Consider the following 21934-nt stretch of genomic DNA (forward strand, 5'->3'; position numbering starts at 1 on the left):
ACTCCAATCCTATTTGTGAAGAAGAAGAAGGACGGTACCTTTCGAATGTGTATAGACTATCGCGAACTCAACAAGGTGACCGTGAAGAATCGCTATCCTCTTCCACGCATTGACGACTTGTTCGACCAGTTGCAAGGGTCGAGCTACTACTCGAAGATTGACTTGAGGTCAGGCTACCATCAACTGAGAGTCCGAGATGAGGACATCTCTAAGACAGTGTTCAGGACTCGCTATGGGCATTACGAGTTCCTAGTTATGCCTTTTGGGCTGACGTACGCACCAGCGGTCTTCATGGACCTTATGAATAGAGTGTGCAAACCCTACCTGGACAAGTTTGTCATTGTTTTCATCGACGACATCCTGATCTATTCCAAGAGTCAGGAGGAGCACGAGCAACATCTGCGACTTATTTTGAAACTCCTTCGAACAGAACAGCTGTATGCAAAGTTCTCGAAATGCGACTTCTGGCTTCGCGATGTCCATTTTCTAGGCCACGTGGTAAACAAGGATGGGATTCATGTTGATCCATGCAAGGTAGATTCGATCAAGAACTGGCCTGCACCCCATACACCAACAGAAATCCGCCAATTCTTGGGCTTGGCAGGCTACTACAGAAGGTTTATCAAGGATTTCTCCAAGATTGCGCAACCTCTCACCTCACTAACTCAGAAGGGTGTCACCTATCGTTGGGGTGATGCACAGGAATCTGCTTTCCAACACTTAAAGGATAGACTGTGTAGCGCACCTATCCTCTCATTGCCTGGAGGCATAGACGATTTTGTGGTCTATTGTGACGCGTCCATCCAAGGACTAGGTTGTGTGTTAATGCAACGTGACAAGGTCATTGCCTACGCATCTCGCCAACTTAAAGTACACGAAAGGAACTACACCACTCATGAATTGGAGCTGTTGTTTTCGCACTTAAGATATGGAGACATTACCTATACGGTACCAGGTGCACCATTTACACCGATCACAGGAGTCTCGAGCATATCTTCAAGCAAAAGGAGTTAAACATGCGAAAATGTCGATGGGTCGAGCTCTTGAATGATTACGAATGCACAATCAAATATCACCCAGACAAGGCCAATGTAGTGGCTGACGCCCTCAGTCGAAAGGAAACAAAACCTAGGCGTGTACGCGCGTTACAACTCACCTTCCAATCTAGTCTTCCTGCTCAGATACGAGATGCTCAGGTTGAAGCATTGAAAGCAGAAAACATCAGGGCCGAGTCCCTGCGAGGATCGAGGAAATGGTAAGAACAAAAGGAAGACGGCGCATACTACGTAACATGATGCATTTGGGTCCCATTTTATGGAACCTTACGCGAGCTTGTGATGGATGAAGCACATAAGTCTCGTTACTCAGTACATCCTGGTTCGCATAAGATGTACCACGATCTCAAAACTACATACTGGTGGCCTAGCATGAAAGCCCACATAGCAACTTACGTCAGTAAATGTTTGACTTGTGCAAGAGTCAAAGTCGAATACCAGAAACCCTCAGGCCCACTTCAGCAACCATAGATACCAAAATGGAAATGGGAGCAAATTTCCATGGATTTCGTTACTGGCCTGCCTAGATCTCAGCACGGAAATGACACTATTTGGGTGATAGTGGATCGGTTAACCAAGTCTGCACACTTTTTGGCTATCAAAGAGACAGACAAGTTCTCCACTTTAGCAGACGTTTATTTAAAGGAAGTAGTTTCGAGGCACGGGGTGCCAACCTCTATCATTTCTGATCGTGACGCACGTTTCACTCCTGAACTGTGGCAAGCAATGCACAAGTCCTTTGGCTCACGCTTAGACATGAGCACAGCATATCACCCACAAATGGATGGGCAGTCTGAACGCACCATCCAAACCCTTGAAGACATGCTTAGGGCATGTGTAATCGATTTTGGTAACGGCTGGGAAAAGCATCTCCCGTTAGTGGAGTTTTCATATAATAACAGCTACCACACCAGTATCCAGGCTGCTCCGTTTGAGGCATTGTACGGGCATAAATGCCGATCACCTCTTTGCTGGGCAGAAGTTGGTGACACCCAAATCACTGGCCCAGAACTTGTGGTAGACACAACTGAGAAGATTGCTCATATACGACAACGAATGGCGGCAGTTCATGACCGTCAGAAAAGCTACGCTGATAAGCGCAGGAAACCACTCGAGTTCCAGGTTGGGGATCGAGTGCTACTCAAGGTCTCACCTTGGAAAGGTGTTGTTCGTTTTGGCAAACGTGGCAAACTCAACCCGCGATACGTTGGACCTTTCGAAATCATTGAGAAAATCGGCAAAGTGGCCTACAAACTGAACCTACCCACAGAACTCAGTGGAGTTCACAACGTATTTCACGTGTCGAATCTGAAGAAGTGTCTGTCAGATGAGACCCTCATAGTTCCTTTGAAGGAGCTCACTATCGACGATCAGTTACGATTCGTTGAGGAACCAGTAGAGATTACTGACCGAGATGTGAAGATTCTCAAGCGTACTAGAATTCCGTTTGTTCGAGTTCGTTGGAACTCCCGTCGTGGCCCAGAGTTCACCTGGGAACGTGAAGATCAAATGAAACACAGGTATCCCCAGTTATTCAAGAAAAGTCAAACCACTACTGAGGCTGAAGCTATTGCGGAATTTCGGGACGAAATTCCAAATCAACGGGGGGATGATGTGACACCCCAGGGAAACCAGGAAAACCACTCAACTTAACTAGCTTCCTCAGTGAGTACGCGCTAAATTTCGGGACGAAATTTCTTTCAACTTGGGGATAATGTGACAACTCGTATTTCAGAACCCATCTTTGTGTTTAATGTAACGTATGTGAACTTAGTGTGATTATCTGATATGTTGGTTTAATAGATGTTTATGAGATAAATGTTTGTATTATGTGAATGTGTGTATGTATATATATATATATATATATGACTCGAATCGCACAACAACAACCCGATCGCACAAGCCTTTGGGCTTTGATCCCACACAACTCTCGGCCCACTCCTCACTCGAAACACATGGGCAGCCCATGTAAGGGTTCGGCCACTCCTCTATATAAACCGATACAAAACCCTTGTGAGGTTTTGCTCCCCCATTATTTGCAAACACATAACACAACACATACAAACCCTACTCTCTCTCTTTCTCTCCTTCAAAGACCGGCGGCAGCCCCTTCATCACTCGAAGCTTTCTTTATTCTAAACATCTAATCCGGTTAGTGTTTTGTTATTACTTGATTATATGTTGATCGATGGTTATGTATTGCTATATGTTGATCTAATCCGGTTAGGGTTCATGCTAGTAGATATGTTGCCAAAAACTTTGATGTTGATTCGGAATAGGTGTTCGGTTTCAATATGTATATACGAGGGAATTGTTCTTGTCAAAGGATTGTATGATGACACATGTGTATTTTGTTTGAATGTGTGGTCTATTGGTTTTGATTTGCAAGAAGAATGATATGATATGCAAGTATGTTCTGATCTAAATCGCATAATGGGGATATGGTTAGTAGCATGATGAGTTAGGATTTAAGTGTGAATCCTATGTTTGATCCGATGATAGTGATGATGAGTTGTTGTTATGAGTAAATGATTTTTAGGGTTTATATGAATTAGATGATAATTTCTTGGTTTGATCGAGATTATGCATGATTGAAACTGTTAGTATTGTTAATTGATAAATTTCATAAATGGAAACCATATAACTGATTGCCATGATTTTGGATATTAAATAACGAATCGCACAAGCCACACGAAACATGATTCGCACAAGTTTGCATGGACCACACGAAACCTGTTTCGTGTAAGGGACTGGTCGCACAAGGCCGTCGCACAAGCTTAGTGAAACTATCTAAAACTCACAGTACAACCTGGAACTGCATGATCGCACAAGACGTGTGGATCGCACAAGGCAGTGTCGATCGCACAAGTCTTGGGCCTTACACAGTGGTTGGACTTGACATATTATTGGGCCTCAAAACCCAAAACCCAGCGCACAAGATTAAATTGGGCAAATGAGCTTGTGCGAGCCCAATCATCCGAGTCGCACAAGTTGGACGTTGTATGTAATTGATTGTTAAGATATTCTACGTGTTTTCCATGATCAATACGTGTTCATAACCTGTTAGCTTATGTGTAAACCTACGTGCACTACTTGAACCTAGACCTGACTTGTATGGTGACCATGTTAGGACGTGGTTGACCACTAGGAGCTCAATCGGCCCTTACTTCTCTGCCGAGCTAACCTAAGGTGAGTTCACACTTTCTACAAAGCATGGTAATTCCCGGTGGGTTGGGAATGGGTTAAGGAATATGGATTCCTCGTCCTTCTTGGGTAGGACAGTACTAGTTAAGGAATGTAATTCCTCGTCCTCTTGGACAGTTTAAAGTTCACTAGACCAAAACTCTATCACGAAGTCCCTCCTTTTATATCGACTTAATCGCCGGGCCAATGGCGAGCGGGTCATTAGTTAGATAGCGCTATTTAGGTTTGACAAGCCTCACACCGTGCCGTAGAGGACGGGCGTGAACTAATGGATCTGGGCACGTGAATGATGATAGACATTGACGCAAAGGGCACATAAACATGACTAATGTCAGTGGTCGATATGGTAACGAGTCTAGTAGTGTAATCATGGGGTAGCCCCCACGGCTGGATAGCCAGAGTAAATGGGATAAAACAAAATCACGTTTTCAACTATGGGCTAACCCCCACGACAAGGATGCCAGTTAAAGGAAATTGTTTTTGGGACAACTTAAAACAAACACCCAACTGTGAACTCGCTTAACTTTGTTGTTGACTCGTTACTACATGCTTTGCAGGTCATTAGGTACTTAGCTGGAGCTTGCATGGGGAAGAGTCGTTGTGGGACATGGACAGTCGTGTGCCATGTTAAACATTTGAAACATTTAAACTTATGTTTTGGTTTTAAACATTACGCTTCCGCTTGCAACTTAAACTATGTTTTGTTTGGACACCAATTGTATTGTGTTGGATTTTATAAGTTACTTACATGCTTGTTCAATATGATTGGTGGCTTGATCCTGGTCAGTCACGCCTCCAAGCGGTGATACTCCGCATGTGGATTTTGGGGGTGTGACACACAACGCTCGCCAAAAGATTAGGGCCTCAAAGTTCGATAAAAAAACGACTCCCATGCAAAGACTGGAACAAATCCTCCAGGAGAAAAAGATAACCTACTACATACAGGCGGAACCATCCACCAATGTTGTTGAGAATATACTTTTCTGTCACGACAAGTCCTTTGAAATGTGGTGGGCATTCACACATGTGCTTATGATCGACGTGACCTTCAAAACTAACATGTACAATCTTCCATTTTTGCAAGTTGTGGGTATGACGTTGACAAACCAACCTTTTGTGTTGCGCATGCATTTCTTTCAAACAAGCAGGAGGTAACGTACGTCTGGGTCCTGGAGAGGATCAGGTCAATTCTGCATGAGTGTATGGAGCCACGTATAATTCTTATGGATAGAGATCAAGCATTGATAAACGCGTGTAAAACATATTCCTTGCCACACACAGATATCTCTGCAGGTACAGAATATTGTAAAGCACTGCAAGAATTCATTTACTCAACCAGATTGGGAAGACTTTGTTTGTCAATGGAAAACAATGTGTGATTCTACTAACGAGGAGTCATACAATTATAACCTCACTGACCTTCATAGACACCTTCTCAATCAACAATGTAAACATACGTTTTCTTTTAAGTTAATACATTCATATAAATAGATATATAATTTGAATATGTTTATATTTTTCAAATGTTTTTGGTTACCTGTGGGATAACTGGTTAAACACATCCCGCTATAAATTTGTATCTGCATGGACCAATCAAACACTAACATTTTACCAAAATACAACAAATAGAGCTAAAGGCGCACATGCTGCATTAAAGAAACAACTTAATACACTGAAATGTAGTCTGGAAACCCTAGTGAAAAAGATGGACACCTTGGTACTAAAACAATATACACAAATAAAGAAATGTTTGGAAGAAAGTCACACCAAGCGAATGAAAAGCCACCTTGAGATTCCTTTGTTTCGCATCCTACTTTGTAAAGTTTCCATCCAAGCTCTTAACCTACTAGAAAACGAGCAAACACGGAGACTCTGCACGTTGCGGTCATTTGGATCAACTCCAATGACTCACACTTTCGTTTACCCCATGTAGAGTAACCTCGGTGTTCCAGTGCTCTTGTCAAACTTATCAACTCATGGATTTATCAAACGAAGATTTGCAAAACCGTGAGTATACTCGAACACCCTTTTTACATTTTACACTTTTGGGTGCAGTTTGTTTACTTATCAACCTACACAGGTACACTTACACTTTATGCAATCACACAAACAATCCAAACATGCATGTTTATTACGTTATACTTGATTCGTTTTTCTGGAACATTCTTATGTGATAAACTTGTCATTAACTTTGTACAAGCCTCCCATTAACATGTATAGCGCCATAGGAGTAACGCATCGCCCGTAGACTTGTGGTCATGTTAAATTAAACAGAACGGTCCTATCGTTGTTACGATAGGATTACGCTAGCAGTAATCTTTGGTTTGACACTTTAATCGAATGCGAGGTTTATGTTAATCTTGATAACAAAGTTTGCCATGTGGATTCGTTTAAATCATTTTCTATACTTATGCTATCTATTAAACTTGTACACTCGCCAATACATTGTTGTATTGTTTCGAACATGTTGTATTTTGAAATTCAAATGTTGTACTTCGATTTTGTATGTTGTACTTGAAAATTGTTATAAATGAAAGAAATCGGTTTTGAATTAAATATTGTCGCAATAGTGTTATGAAGTCTCGAGCAATCTTGTTTTCGTCTCACTTCGATGTTTCCGCCATCGGTTGGGGTCTGACAGGGGCGAGGTAGTGGAGGACATGCGGGGGCGGGAGCCGGTGGTAGGGGATGTGGACGGGGGCGTGGGCATGGTGGCCCAGATTTGACCCGTTGCTAGATAATCCTTATGTAGCGTTCGAGGATGGGTCCGAGGATTTTCACAGATTTGAAAAGTTTCGGCGGATGGAGATCTGCAGCCATGCGGCCGTCGATTGGACGACTCTGGTGGAGGTGGACGAGGCGGCGAGAGCCCGAGACTACATTGGACATGATACTCTGTGGGATAGGTATACTATTTTTTACTCTGTTTTATTTGTTTTGTATATGAAATGCATACTAACCAAATTGTGTGACAGGTTGTTCCAGTTGGCATACTTGCCATCGTATCGGGTCATGGTGTGCGAGTTCTTAGCATCGTTCGAGTTTGCTCCCAGACCTGCAGACCAGCCAGAGTAGGATGAGGACCCTGAGCACCTGTGGGTCAAGGTTAGTTTTCATTTAGGGGGTGAGTGGCATGAGATGTTTTAGAGAGAGTTTGATGTGCACAACGACATTTATACATTGGAGGAGACAAACACCCCCTCTACACCGAGGGCGTCCATGTGTTACCCCGATCGACACTTGTCAGGTTCTGGCATATGATCGGTTGGGGTCGCTTTGGCCGCTCGAAGTTGAGGGTTTCACATATTGGAGACCACCTGTTCCGTTACTTGCACATGCTTATTGCCACATCTATTCCAACGCGCGAGCAGAGTCGCGAGTGGTGCAATCGGGATGATCTGTTTTATATGTTTTGTCTTATATGGGGGGAGACGTGCGCCCTCGATCGTTGCCTAGACCAGTGGTTTGCGGTTGCGTACCACCGGCAGGACAGGCCTTTGTTGTATGGGGGGCGTACATCACGCATATTGCCCACTCGTTGGGTTTTCTTGGTTACGTATAATGTATAATGTTACAATATCACACGTCGTGAATATGTCAACATAAAAAATAATACAAAATACAACTATGATACGAAATAACACGATACAAGGATGATACTACATAATACGACATGTCATGATAAAATATAAAAAAGTTAAAAATGTGATACGATACGTCATGATAATACGTCACGATAAAATATAATAAAGTTAAAATTGTGATACGGTACGTCAAATACGCTATAATGCGTCACGATAAAATATAATAAAGTTAAAAATGTGATATGATACGCTATAATACGACACGTAACGATAAAAAATAACCAACAATAAACACCAACCCAACACACCAAAATTCAACCTAAAAAACAGGTCTATAATACGGATCGCATAGGCCTATACGATCCGTATAAGCCAGCCACCAGACATACGCTGACCCTGTCAGTCTGCCATGTCTTAACTTTATCCAATACGGATCGTATAGGCCTATATGATACGTATTGGAATGTCAAAGTGTGGGGATAGATTCCCCGGTATGCGAATAGAATCCCCCTTTTAGAAAGACTATATAAAGTTAAACATGAAAGTTTGTGCATAGTGGAAACAAGGTCCCAGAAAAATTGATCAAGACAAGATTAGTCAATTGCTAACAGTCCTTGGCACATATTATAATGATTAATGTTTAGTCCTGTATGTTTTTTAACGGCAACAACTATATATATATATATATATATATATATATATATATATATATATATATATATATATATATATATATATATAGGGTTAGGTTAAAATGAGAACCATCTTGAGTTGTGATAACCATGAGAATAAAGCCATCCAAAAAGTTTTTCCAAAAAAAAAATTTCTCAAAAATCTTTAAAAAATCACTTGTTTCAGCCAAAAAAAAAAAAAATTAAAAAGATGTCATATACACAAATTTACATGAGGTGTAAAAAATATTTATCGTCGTAACAAAATTTACATCAGCGCGTAAACAAAACTTACATCAAGCAAAACTACTGACTCGACAATTTGTTTTTTGCTTTTTTTTACAGATGTGATTATAATATTTTCATCTACGTTTGTGCAAAAAATTATGGCCCAACTCGCGCGGAAGTAGGAGTTCTCATTGTTCTCACAACTCATGGTGGTTCTCATTTGAACCGTAGCATATATATATATAGGTCCAACGAGAAACTCGCGCGGGAAGTACGAGAAACGCTATGTATATTTATATATAGGGCCAAAAAATTGTGGCCCAACTCGCGCGGGAAGTACGAGAACTGGAAACAATACAAAATGAAAACAAATGGGACTTATACAATGTCCACTACATCAAAATGAACCCACTTCTCCCAACTAGGGGAGGTAATTTTCGCGCTATTAATAACCCAAGTATACGCGTCTTCCTTAATCAACTCCATTGATCCTGCCACTGGAACAAACGTGTCTTCAAACACCTTAACATTCCGAGCTAGCCAAATCCTCCATGTTGTTGTTGTTGCTATCGTACACACAAGGAGTTTCCACACCTTACTCCCCGAATTCTCTAGAAGGTCAGTCAAAATCTCTTTCAAGGTGTTGTAACGGTCGGCGGTATTATCCTGACCCACACAAAAACATTTGACCACAAGCTTCTCGATCAAATGCAGAAGCAAAAATGTGATTCGGTTCTTCGTCTGCCAATCCGAATCTCAAACAGGTAGCATCAGGCAGGCCCACTTTTCTCGACTCCAACCTTTTTTTAGAAGCTAACTTACCCATAACCATACGCCACAACAAGAAATTACATTTGGGGGGCGCCCATGCATTCCACCAGAATTCTGTCAGGTCGTTATGTGATGACGACCTTGCAGAAATGAGCTCAAATCTTAGACTTTTGACAGAAAACTTTTCGCCAAAGCTGTTAGCCCAAATCCAGTCATCTTTTTCATTCTTTAAACTATACTGCTGTAGCCGATTTATAAGATCCGTGACCAGTCCCCATTCACTGCTGGAGGGAGGATTTTTAGGCCATTCACATCCCCAACAATTAACCAGCCCCGAACCTAAACAGTGTTCCGCCACACGTCCATTCTTCTTCGCTATTGGTATAATTCCGGGTACACATTTTTTAACAGTTGTTGTTCTAACCATCTATCATTCCAAAACTTGGTATTAGCCCTGATACACACTTTAACCATTAGCTTATCATAAATGTTTACCCCATATTTTAGCAACTCCATTTCCATCATATCGACATCTTTCCAAACTCCCCGTATTGAGTTTTTTTAATGGAATCAATGCATTGTCGTTATTGGTCATATGAATTGTTGTCACCACTCGAGCCCATGATTGATTCATATTATCTTTAAATCTCCACCACCATTTCGAGAGCATGGCCAGATTAAAGTCCTTTATACTCCTATCCTGACTCCACATGTACGCTTAGGCTTAGCGATCAAATCCCACCGAACCCATCTTATTTTATGCCTGGTTCCATTTCTTCCCTATACAAAATCTCTTCTTATTTTTTCCATCTTATTAACTATTACTTTAGGTGAAAAGAATAGTGAAAGATAATAAGATGGTAGGCTACCCAACACTAATTTGGCCAAAATGACTCTACCGGCGAAAGAGAGATTTTTAGCCTTCCAATTGAATAACTTTTTGTGAAATCTCTCAATAACCGGTTGCCAATACTTAGCTTGTTTCATATTCACGCCGATAGGTATATCGAGGTAAGTAAACAGAAACGAACCAATATCACAATTCAGCGCTTGACCATACCTGTCACAATTCCACTCCTATCCCAAACAATTGGCATTTATTGGGGTTCACCTTGAGCCCTGTCACAAGGTTTATCCATCTAAGGAATCGGGACAGACTTCCGATGTTATGTAATGACCACTCCCCGATAAAGAGGACATCATTCGCGTAGCAAAGGTGGGAAACGATAGGCCCGTCATTGGGGAGTTTGATACCGTGGAAAAGCCCCAAATCGATTGTTTTTCTCATAAACATATTTAAGACTTCTATGGCAATTATGAATAAAAACAGAGATATGGGGTCATCTTGGCGTAGGCCTCTTTTGTTCGTAAAGTCGCCTGATGGAGACCCATAATAAAAACCTTGCCTAAAGCGGAGACACCCTCTAATCCAATCGATCCAACGAGCCAGGAAATTCATGTACTCCATAGTTTGAAATAGGAAATTCCAATTTAGAGAATCGTAAGCTTTCTCAAAATCGACTTTAAAGATCAACATCTTCGTTTTATTACGTTTGGCCCAATAGACGGTCTCGCTAACAATTAGAGGGTTGTCTAAAATGTTATGGCCTCCCACAAATGCGGAGTGGGTTGGGGATATCAACTTATCCATGGTAACTTGTAGCTGATTGGCAAGAAGTTTAGTGATTATTTTATACATAGATCCCACTAAAGAGATTGGTCGGAAATCGGTAACACTTTGCGGGTCTTGTTTTTTTGGTATTGCAATGAAAGAAGCATTACACCCTTGACTTATAATACCGGTAGCATGAAATTCCTCTATAACCACCATGATCTTCGGCCTCAGTTTTCCTGGAATTTCTTGAAGAATCTTAACGAAAAGTCATCAGGCCCAGGCGCCTTACCCCCATCACACCTCTTGATCGCATCCTTAACATCAGTTTTAAGGAAGGGGATCACCAAACTTTCTGCCTCGACATGATCAAGCGTTGGAAGATTGTCATTTTGAAATTTCGATCGCCTCCTTATGGGTTCTCAAAAAAGCCTTTTGAACCAGATTCTTACTTCTTCTTTTAATTCGATCGGATCCTCAACTCGATTACCATTAAAATTCAACCCACTGATTTTGTTTCGGGCTAAATTAATGTTAATCGATTTGTGAAATAATGCACTATTCTCATCTCCGTACTTCAGCCAATTGACACATGCTTTTTGCTGCAGGTCTTTAGAGAATTTGATTTCTAAATTCTTTATTTTCAGCCTCAACTCCACCCTTTTAGTCGATCATCAGCAGTTAAATTGTGAGTTTCTGCCCGGTTTTCGATTTCCTCAACCTCTTTATATAACAGAATCTTGTTTCTATCTTTTTCTTGCTTCACCTCTTTAATCTTGTTCTTTAGAATTTGAGAGAACATTACATCCGCCTTTACTCCTATAACCGACTGGCCCACATTTCGGTTAATGATTTCATCGAGTTCTATCTCCCTAACCAGCTATTGAAGAACTTGAAAGGGGTTGGGCCAAAGTCAACAACTGAGCAAGATAAAATCACGTGACAATGATATGATTCCACTTTACTGAGAACCTTCACACTCGCCACAGGCCACATTTGTACAAAGTCATCACAGACGAAAAGCCTGTCCGATTTACCCAGTTTTACATCTAGATTACCCGAAATAAAAGTAAAGTTACCCCCAGTCATTTGGAACTCGAGTAATCCAGCTCTATTCAGGAAGCTGTTGAAAACATCAACAACAATGGGGTCGAACCGAGAGTTCACCCTCTCTTCTGCAGCCATGACTTCGTTAAAGCCGCCAAACACTACCCACGTCCCTTCTTTTTGAGGTTTCAAAATAGCAATTTCTTCCCAGAATATCCTCTTGCTACCAGGGTCGTTTGGGGCATGTAGGTTTAACACGTTAACTTTTGAATAACTCCCAAAGAGGAACCCTAAAGTTAGCACAAACTGTTTCCCCTTCACAACATCAATGACATTGAACACTCCGGGGTCCCAAATTGACACAATACCGCCTGACCTACCCACCGCATCAAGTTAGGCGACTTACATCTGCGTGGTATACCAAAATCTACGCAAAAAATTTTTCATGAGCCCTTGTTGGTGCGTCTCTTGGATCCCTAACTAGGGAGCGACTAGCAACTTTTGAAACCATGTGGGAGACTCAAGGCTTTTATATCTCCCATTATTTTCTACAGGGACCATTGCTTCTAATGAAAGACTCGATTGTTGCGGCAGTTCCATATACACCAGATGGTGGTCAGGCATACAACATGAAACGCCCTCTTTGCTTTATCTAACCCGCCCACATAGTTATATAAATTCAATAAATCCCTAAACCCAAATGTAAAAATAGGCCCAACCTTGCACCATTGTGACTCCATCTGCCATACTGTTTATGTGAAACCACAATCCACAAATAGGTGTTCAGCTGTCTCCTGTTGATCTCCACACATCGGACAAAGATCCCATTCTATGCTAATTTGTCTTCTGATCAAAGAACACATAGTGGGCATCCTATCCAGGTTCGCGCACAGACCAGTATCTCCACTTTCCTGGGAACTCATCCATTTCTCTTAACTACATATGGGTTAGGGGTGTACCTGTGCGCCTCCATTTCAAGCTTCAAACCTCGGACCGAAAAAATGCCTTCCCCGCCTAGAGTCTACACCCATCGGTTTTTTCCATGAACCAAAGTTGGAACCGGAACCGAGCTGCACAGTTGCAGTAACTCAGCGCCTTCCACACCATGTAACCCGTTCCTTTTCTATTTCTATCTCCACTTTCATGGGAACTCATCCATTTCTCTTAACTACATATGGGATAGGGGTGTACCTGTGCGCCTGCATTTCACGCTTCAACCTCGGACCAAAAAAGTGCCTTCCCCGCCTAGAGTCCACACCCATCGGTCTTTACCATGAACCAAAGTTGGAACCGGAACCGAGCTGTAAAGTTGCAGCAACTCAGCGCCTTCCACACCATGTAACCCGTTCCTCTTCCACTCCCATCTCTAACCGTTCCTCTTGTGGATATGATGCAGTAGTTTGACTCTGACAAGCTTGGTAGGAACTTGGAAATGAACGGGTCAAATGGATAAAGTTCAAGTATGAAGCTCGCAAGGACACAAAGTAAGTAAAGCTTACATCTTTAAATAGAACCTCTAATTATGTATTTGGTAAAGAACAAGGTAATTTAAGATTGGAATGAATCTTTGAAATTTGACGTTCCGACGCGAACGGATACGGGTCGAAATGAATAATGATGGTAAGAAACCATATGTTGGTGGTAAACAATGGGTTTTGAGAAGGATACGCTATGGTGTAAGCCATAATGGGTAAAAGGGCAAAATGTTAATTTGGTCATATGTTGACGAATAAACAATGATATTTAAAAGACACCCTATGGCGTAAGCCATAATGGGTCAAACGTGTAAAGACACGACTTTTGAGAGATATGACCCCATGGTGTAAACCTTAATGAGTCAAATGGGCAAGAAGGTAAATAAATACCTTCTTGCAATAAACAAATGCTTGGTTGATCCAAAATGCAAAAAGGGTAAGTTAAGAAATGGGTAAAATGGTCATTTGGTCCAAGCGGGTGAAATGGTGATGCTATCACCATTTGAAAATAGTGTTTAATGCTTGTTCGTTAAGTATTATACTTACAGGAAAAGCATGGTGCACGATCATGCATTGCCAAGAATTAGCAAGCAAGAAAAGTAAGGTATTGATAACGGGTCAATGCTTTGACCAAAGCCAGGTACGCGTAAGGATTCAAACTCTCGTGAGGGCTTGTGGTCTGACGAGAGATAACCAAGTCAAGGGTGGATATTGGATTACCTCAAGTGAGGTATATCTAGTAATTGAGATTGGAGATTTTTACATTCTTATGAACATAATAAAATTTAAACGGAATAACGTGTTAAAAGTGCACAATTGGTCAAAATAAGCTTTTAAATGTCCTTCGGTAGTAAAAGGACTAAAGTTGACTAAAAATCCCCTGAACGATGAACCGGGCAAACTATACCCTTAAGGGTAGATTAAAATTGAGTTTTATAATTGGGTAGACCCTCCCGGTGGCATAAAAGTGGGAGGCATAAGCCTTTTTGGCTTAATGCCACCTAACGGGTCATTTTTGTAAATTATCAAACCGGAGGGTAAAATCAGAATATAATGATTACCCTATAACAATCCATCACAAATAAAGTTGTGGTGGTAGATAAATGGAAGTATTAGTGTGGAAATGGGAGTCACGAAGAGAATGCATGTGATTTAAGCTTAGTGCCCAAAACTCGAAACAGGCAAATAATCATATGCGCAAACCGGGTAACGGTTGCGCAAAATATAAAAACTATGAATCCGGGTTATGGATTATGGGTCAAACATGTAGGCAAATGTTTTACGAGTGCGTAGAAAAAAGTTTGGGGCAAATTGGATAAGTTTTGCTAAAGTTATGCTAAAAATGGTGAATGATGGTGGTGCTGGGAAAATGCAACATCAGCTGCAAACAAACTATGAAAAAGAAGCACTCGCGCTGCGCGACGCAAGTTTAAAACACCACGTGTCACATGAGGGATGCTCGTGACGCGCAAGCAAGATCTTTAAACTCCTTGCATGGCGCGAGGAGGTTTGGAGCTGGCAATCTTGTTTGTTTTGTTAGTTTTAGCATGTGTGTTTGTTTTAATAAGTTTTAAACCCCCTATAACTGATATTTTGATGGTTTTCGGGACCTAGGTTATTTATCAAGGAGACCGCATGATGATTAAGTCGTGTAACGAACCGAACATAGTTCAAGAACCAACGCCTCCGCACAAAAGAATTTATTGTTTTATGGATACACTTTGGTACGAACGAAGTTTAAATTAACTTGGTTTTTGGAATGACTATGCATTTGCATTTGCATTTGCAGATGATGTACTTTTGGTTGGCGTTCTATAAAAGTTGACGTCTTATGTGAGATGGGTATTACATTCGCAGACAATGTACTTTTGGTTGGTGAATGGTGGCATTCGAATGCTAGAAAGATCCGAAGAATTATGCGGTGTTTTGCTATCGTATCTGGTTAAAACTCAACTACAGGAAATCTTGTCTATATGGTGCAGGAGTGAACATGGAATAGACAAAAAAAAAATGGCACAACTATGCGTTGCTAGGTGGGGTGTTTTCCTTTCAAGGTAGTAGTCAACATGAATAAATACTCGAATTTGTCGTCGGTTATTTAAGCTTTTGAACACTGTTTGACACATTGGAAGGCTGCCACTCTCTCAGTCGAGGGCGGGGCTACTCTGCTTAAAGCGGTCCTTGATAGTTAACCGGCATACTAACTCTCTTTATTCAAAGCTCCAAAGAACGTATTCGTAAACCTCAAACAAATTCGACGTAATTTTTCTAAGGGGCACGAGTGAAAAATAAAAGATGGCTTGGGTTAAATGGCCTGATGTTATTGCTCCTGTTAAATCGGGTGTGTTGGATTTCAATTCCCTGCTTGACTTCAACCGAAGCCTTCTTTCTAAATGGGCTTGGCATTTTAAAATTGAGCAGATGCAGCTATGGAGAAAGGTAAGTATGAGGCTGCATTCCTTGGCTCATAGGTGGGAGTTTCAGTCATTGATATCTGGTAGAGGGGGTGTTTGAACAACATCAGTAAAATCAAAACCGAATTGTAGTCCAAAAACATCTTCCTTGATAGCTTAGTTAAAGGCGTTCCGGGGAATGGTTCATCTATACGATTTTGGATCGGCTCGGTGACTTTACAGGATTTCTTTTCGGCCTTATTGCATTTGAAGCAATCGAAAGTTTGCTTAGTTAGCGAGAGAATCGACAACACTAGCGGTCCAATACTCTGGTCTTGAAATAGGGCTCCTTCATCACAGAATGAATTGTCTGAATTGCAAGATTGTATAAATATACTTGGTCTGATTACTCTTAATGGCTTCTCGGATTCATGGTCATGACAAGCTAGTTCGGATGGAGTTTTCTCAGTCAAGTCTATTAGAAGCCTCATGGCTCCTCAAGTCGTCTCAACCGATGGTATATCTTTTTCTTGGAACAATTGGCTTCCAGAAAAAGTGAATATTTTAAGTTGGCGTCTTGTCCATAACAGGTTACCCACAAAAAGTGAGCTGATTAAATGATGTGTGTAAAATGCAACATATAAATCACATCAATTAAGGCATAAAACTAACCCTTTTTAAGTACTAATGTTGGAAAAAGAGTGTTTTTGTCTTCCTTTTGTATTTTCAGGATGAAATGAGCTTAAAATCACAAAAGAAGCAAAAAGACAACTAATTCTACCATAAATACAAGAAAAGGAACAAAAGTAGACTGCCCGGACCCTCAACGGCACCTCCCAAGGCAAAGTAGAGAAAACAGAGTCTGAACACGCCCCGTGTCCAGCGAACACGGGGGCGTGCCCAGGAAGCAGCAGAAAAGACAAACCAGTAGAAGCTTCCATTGCCCACCACGGGGCCGTGTCCAGCGGGCACGGGGGCGTGGTGAAAGTACAGCAGGCGCATTAATTGTAATTGCGAATTACAATTAATGAAGAGAGAGAATGTCAGACGGGCACGGGGCCGTGTCCAGCGGACACGGGCCGTGTCCAGCGGACACGTGGCCGTGTCCAGCCTTCTGTTCAGCCTATAAATAGAGGATCTTGGTTTCATTCTCTCTCATCCTTGGCACATCACCTCTCTCACACTTCATCCACCACCCACCACCACCATAACACCATCATCCACCACCATCATCCATTGTCCATCGTAGAGTGTGTGAGTCGTCTCGGGATCCAAGATTGATAGTAAGAGTTCTTGACAATCAAGGCCATGTTTGCCTAAGTCTCTTACATCACGTGGTGAAGACAAGTGTTTAGTATAATACTTTTTATTTTTAATCTTTTACACTTTTTATTTGGTTTTGTATTAATGACTTTAATAACTAGTTACTTATGTTGAAGGTGATCTTTCCTTATCGTTTGTCCGTGGTGTCTTGGCATTATTTTACTGTCTATATAAAATAAAAGATTTTCACCATTCATATCTCCACGGTCTATATGGAGGTATGTTGGCTACCTGGTCGGGGGTTAAGGGAACGGTTTGGTAAGGGTCTTGCCCTTGTTCAGCGTTTAGAGGTCCTGCTTGGGACCTGGGTCAATTTTAGTAGGATCTCCTTCAATGCCCATAGGTATTGGATGGCGGGGATCCAAACTCTTTGACCCCCTCATAAATTAACTACTATTAATACTATAACCCGGCTATGTAGGACTGTATCCCTGCTGACTCAGACTACTTAGCCGAGGGTAACGTCACCGCCAAAAGCGGGGCCTACCACAATTTGCATTAATAACTTAATTCATTATCTTTCAATAATCCGACCCTTTAGGATTGTATCCTTGCTGACTCAAACTACTGGGTTGAGGGTAACGTCGCCTTCAAAAGAGGGGCCTACTACAATAACTAAGATAATCTCTTAAACAATTGCAAAAGTGCGAAAATAATCAAAGGTTATACTAATACACATGTCGGATCCAAGTGATTCATCTTGTCTATCTGTTTTTATTTTATTTTTATTTTTCAGCATTTAGTTAGTTTTTATTTTTCTTAGTTTAAAACATTTTTTCTCACTTTCTGATTTGATTAGACGTTGAGGATAAACCGGTATTAAAAGCTCTTGTGTCCTTGGACGACCTCGGTATCTTACCAACACTATACTACGTCCACGATGGGTGCACTTGCCCATATGTGTGTTTAGTGTTAGTGAATATCGTGTTTTATAAATTTAAAACTTGGCTAAAAGTGTAAAAAAGGGGCTTAAATACTCATCAAAAATATATTACACCTAACGCACATCATTAAACGATCTATTTAGGTTAACACTTTGGTTTGTCCATTTTGTGGCGATATGGATGAATCATTGGAGCATCTATCTCTTGCTATATTGCGGGATGAATCATCGGAGCATCTCATGATCTTTTGCTATGTTGCAACTATACTATGGCAAAAGATCTCATCTTAGTGTATTATTCCCAAGATATACATTGACGAGGTATGACCCGGATCGGCTAACCCGACCCGGTCATCACCTATTATTTTATTATAAATATTTAATTACAAACGTTTATTCTAGAATGTTCTATTCTGCATGGATAAACCACGTAACCAAATCCCCAATCTTTTGGGAAGATCATGCAAATCCCTAACTTATCGGTGCCCATCCTAAGTTAAGGGAAACCCTAATGGTAAACTATAAATATAGGTAAACATCTAAGGTATGATCATCTTGCTGTCGTTTACTCTCTCTCTCTCTCTCTCTCTATACATTCATACTTTCTCCCAAACCGAGACTTATTCTCATGCCGTAGGGTGGTTATAGGAATAACCCCATTCCTGTAACGAGTCCTAACGGTGTTCTGTTTTGCAGTCAGCTGTTCGAATCGCCAAAGAGTTGAAGTCCTAGCCGGAGCTTACCCATAAGGTCAGTGTTTCTTCATTGGCGCAATCCGTGGGACCTTTCGGTAACAACAGCAACCCATTGCTGGAGACGAGTCCCGTTACCACCATGCCGGCTTCACCCGCTGTAACCAGGTCTCTCGACCTGGAATTTGAAGCAGAAGCACCACCACCAGGTTTTGCAGTCACCTCTGCTGTATCTTCTGGGACGACAACATCAGGTCCCTTTCCATACACCTCCTTGTAGTTCCAGTCAGTAGTACCAACCACAACAGACACTAATGTCTCCGTCCCGGCATCGATCATGAGTGCACAGACTATACGTCATAGCACCATGCCGGTTATCACATCTGCAAGCCCAAGTATTATTACACCTCCCATGAGCATGGCTCAATACTATCAGCCCTCGGCCACATACGCCATGCCGCTTCTTTACTCGGCAGCACTAACGGCGGCGTTGTCCACTCCACCACACCAACCAGTCGTCATGCCTGCAGGGATCATGAATGCCCCGGTTACGCCGGGAAATCAAGCTTACTTCCCAGGATACTACTATGCGCCCCCATACGGGTATTCACCCCCATACAATACCCAATCATACACTCCACAGATGGCGGCACAAAGTTATGCCCAGCAGTCACCATACGCAGCTTATATGCCACCTTGGTGGACTTTTCCAACATCCCAGCCGGCTTACAGTCAACCCCCACCTACGGCGGAACCTGTGTATAATAGAGGAAACGCATCTAAGCCTCGTTTTTCTCCAAGCGGGGGCCCCAGCTCTACACTAAACATCACCCCGGCTTAACCCCCTGTTACCCAGGGAACCAGCCAAAGCGGAGCAACCCCTCCAGTACAACCCACTAACATTGAAGAAGACGATCTCACTAGACCTTACAAACCAATGGACGCCACTTTCAAGTCCAAGTTCACCAGAAGAATAGCTGAAGCTCCAATTAAGGAAAAACCCAAGATGCCTCAAACTGTGGGCAAGTACGATGGTCTAGGTGACCTTGATGACCATCTCAACCTGTTCAAGAGCGCTGGGGAAGTAGCCTGTTGGCCCATGCCCCTCTGGTGTAAAATGTTTGTCCAAACGCTGGTAGGGGCAGCACGGGTCTGGTGGGATAGTCTACCCATTGGGGAAATTGATAGCTTCGAAGATCTAGAGGCCAAGTTCACGTTGCAATTCAGCCAACAGAGAAGGCACACAAAGGATCGAAACGAACTCCAACACATTCGTCGGCGAGACAATGAAACAGTGGAGAGTTTCATCGTTAGATTCAATAGAGAAAGCCTGGCAATCCCAGGTGTCACAAATGATCTAGCGTGTGGAGCTTTCCTACAAGGGGTAAATGACGACGAATTGTTAAGAACACTCTATGGGAGGGATGGTGTACCTCCCACCATAGACGAAATCCTAAGGATAGCCAAGGTGTACGTTACACAAGAAAAGACCGTTGCAGCCAGTCACGCGGCTAACAGAAAGAAAGAGGCTCAGAAAAGCCAGGATGACAGGGAGCAGCGGAGCTCTAAAGGTAAACGTAGAGGAGACCGATACCAAAAAAGTGACAGAACAGACTCGCGGTACGATAGATCTAGAAGCACTTACTCAAGAAACGAGTCCTCTTCCAAACCGCGGTCCTACTACCCTAACTTGAGCAAAACACCAGCAAAGATCCTGGCCTCTGAAAACTCAAGTTTAACCCTCCAAAGCCATTGAAGGACGCTCCCAACAAACACACTACTAAGTACTGTGAATACCACAAGGGGAGCGGCGATGATACCAACGACTGTTTTCAATTGAAGAAGCAGATCGAGTATTTCGTAAAGGCGGGTAAGTTGGCTCACCTGGTTCGAGACATAAAACAGGGCCCGCCTCCCATCAAAGAAGAAAATGATAAAGGGGCGGGTAAGAGACAACGAGAGCTAAACATGGTATACGCCGATAAGGGAACGGGGGCAAAACGGAGTTTCTCCACGCTTGAACCCTGGATGCTGGCAACCATGACAATCGAACCATGTGTAGAGGATTTGCACCTCACCACTGACCCCCTAATCATATCCGCCGCGATAGGCGATTATTATATGAGGAGAATCCTGGTAGACACCGGGAGTTCCGAAGACATCATCTATGAGCATTGCTTTAACAGAATGCAACCCGAAAACAGAAAATTGCTCGAGTTAGTGCAAGCCCCTATTAAAGGCTTCACCGGATAAAAGGTCGACCCAATTGGCCAGATCATTTTCCTAGTTACATTCGGGCAAACCCCCCGGGAAAGAACAATACTCCTCACGTTTCTTGTGGTGCGGGTTGAGTCTTACCACAATGTAATAATTGGAAGATTTACCCTGGGAAAACTAGATGCTATAGTCTCCATGGTGCGTGGGTTCATGAAGTTCCCCACCCCGCGGGGTATTGCAACAGTATGCTGAGACAAGCTGGGAGAAGTATTGGATACCAAAAGATGTCCTCAAGGGCCTACTGGCGCCATCGGCCCGGAAAGGTGGGTCTTAAGCACACGCCATCCAGAGCAAACAGTGACAATAGGGGATAGTCTTTCCCCTGAGGTTAAAAACAACCTGAAACAGTTGCTGAGAAGGAATGCCGACATCTTTGCTTTTGAACACTCTGACATGACTAGAATACCCTGGGATATGACAGAGCACAAGTTAGCAACACTCCCGGGCATTAAACCAGTCGCACAGGGTAAACGTAGCATGGCTCCTGATCGAAAAGCAGCGGTAGTCAAAGAAGTACGAAAGTTGGTTGAAGCTAGAATTCTTAGAGAAACAAAATATCACACATGGGTATCAAACCCTGTAATGGTCAAGAAACCAGATGGCACATGGCGGATGTGCAGCAACTTTAAAGATTTAAACAAAGCATGCCCTAAAGATGCTTATCCGCTGCCTGAGATGGACTTCAAGGTTGACTCTCTGGTCCCTTATAGGTACAACTG

At 42.3% G+C, this 21934-nt stretch overlaps 2 protein-coding genes across 2 annotated transcripts; both read left to right on the forward strand.

The window, feature by feature from the left end:
* The first annotated feature begins 19305 nt into the window (after positions 1–19305).
* Positions 19306–19779, forward strand: LOC110900877 (extensin-like). The gene has a single exon (XM_022147735.1). The coding sequence runs from the start codon at positions 19306–19308 to the stop codon at positions 19777–19779; it is 474 nt and encodes a 157-aa protein (XP_022003427.1).
* A 96-nt stretch (positions 19780–19875) lies between these two features.
* LOC110900876 lies at positions 19876–20694 on the forward strand. The gene has a single exon (XM_022147734.1). The coding sequence runs from the start codon at positions 19876–19878 to the stop codon at positions 20692–20694; it is 819 nt and encodes a 272-aa protein (XP_022003426.1).
* The last annotated feature ends 1240 nt before the right edge of the window (positions 20695–21934 follow it).

Source organism: Helianthus annuus, chromosome 13, assembly GCF_002127325.2.
Source record: "Helianthus annuus cultivar XRQ/B chromosome 13, HanXRQr2.0-SUNRISE, whole genome shotgun sequence".
NCBI lineage: Eukaryota > Viridiplantae > Streptophyta > Magnoliopsida > Asterales > Asteraceae > Helianthus > Helianthus annuus.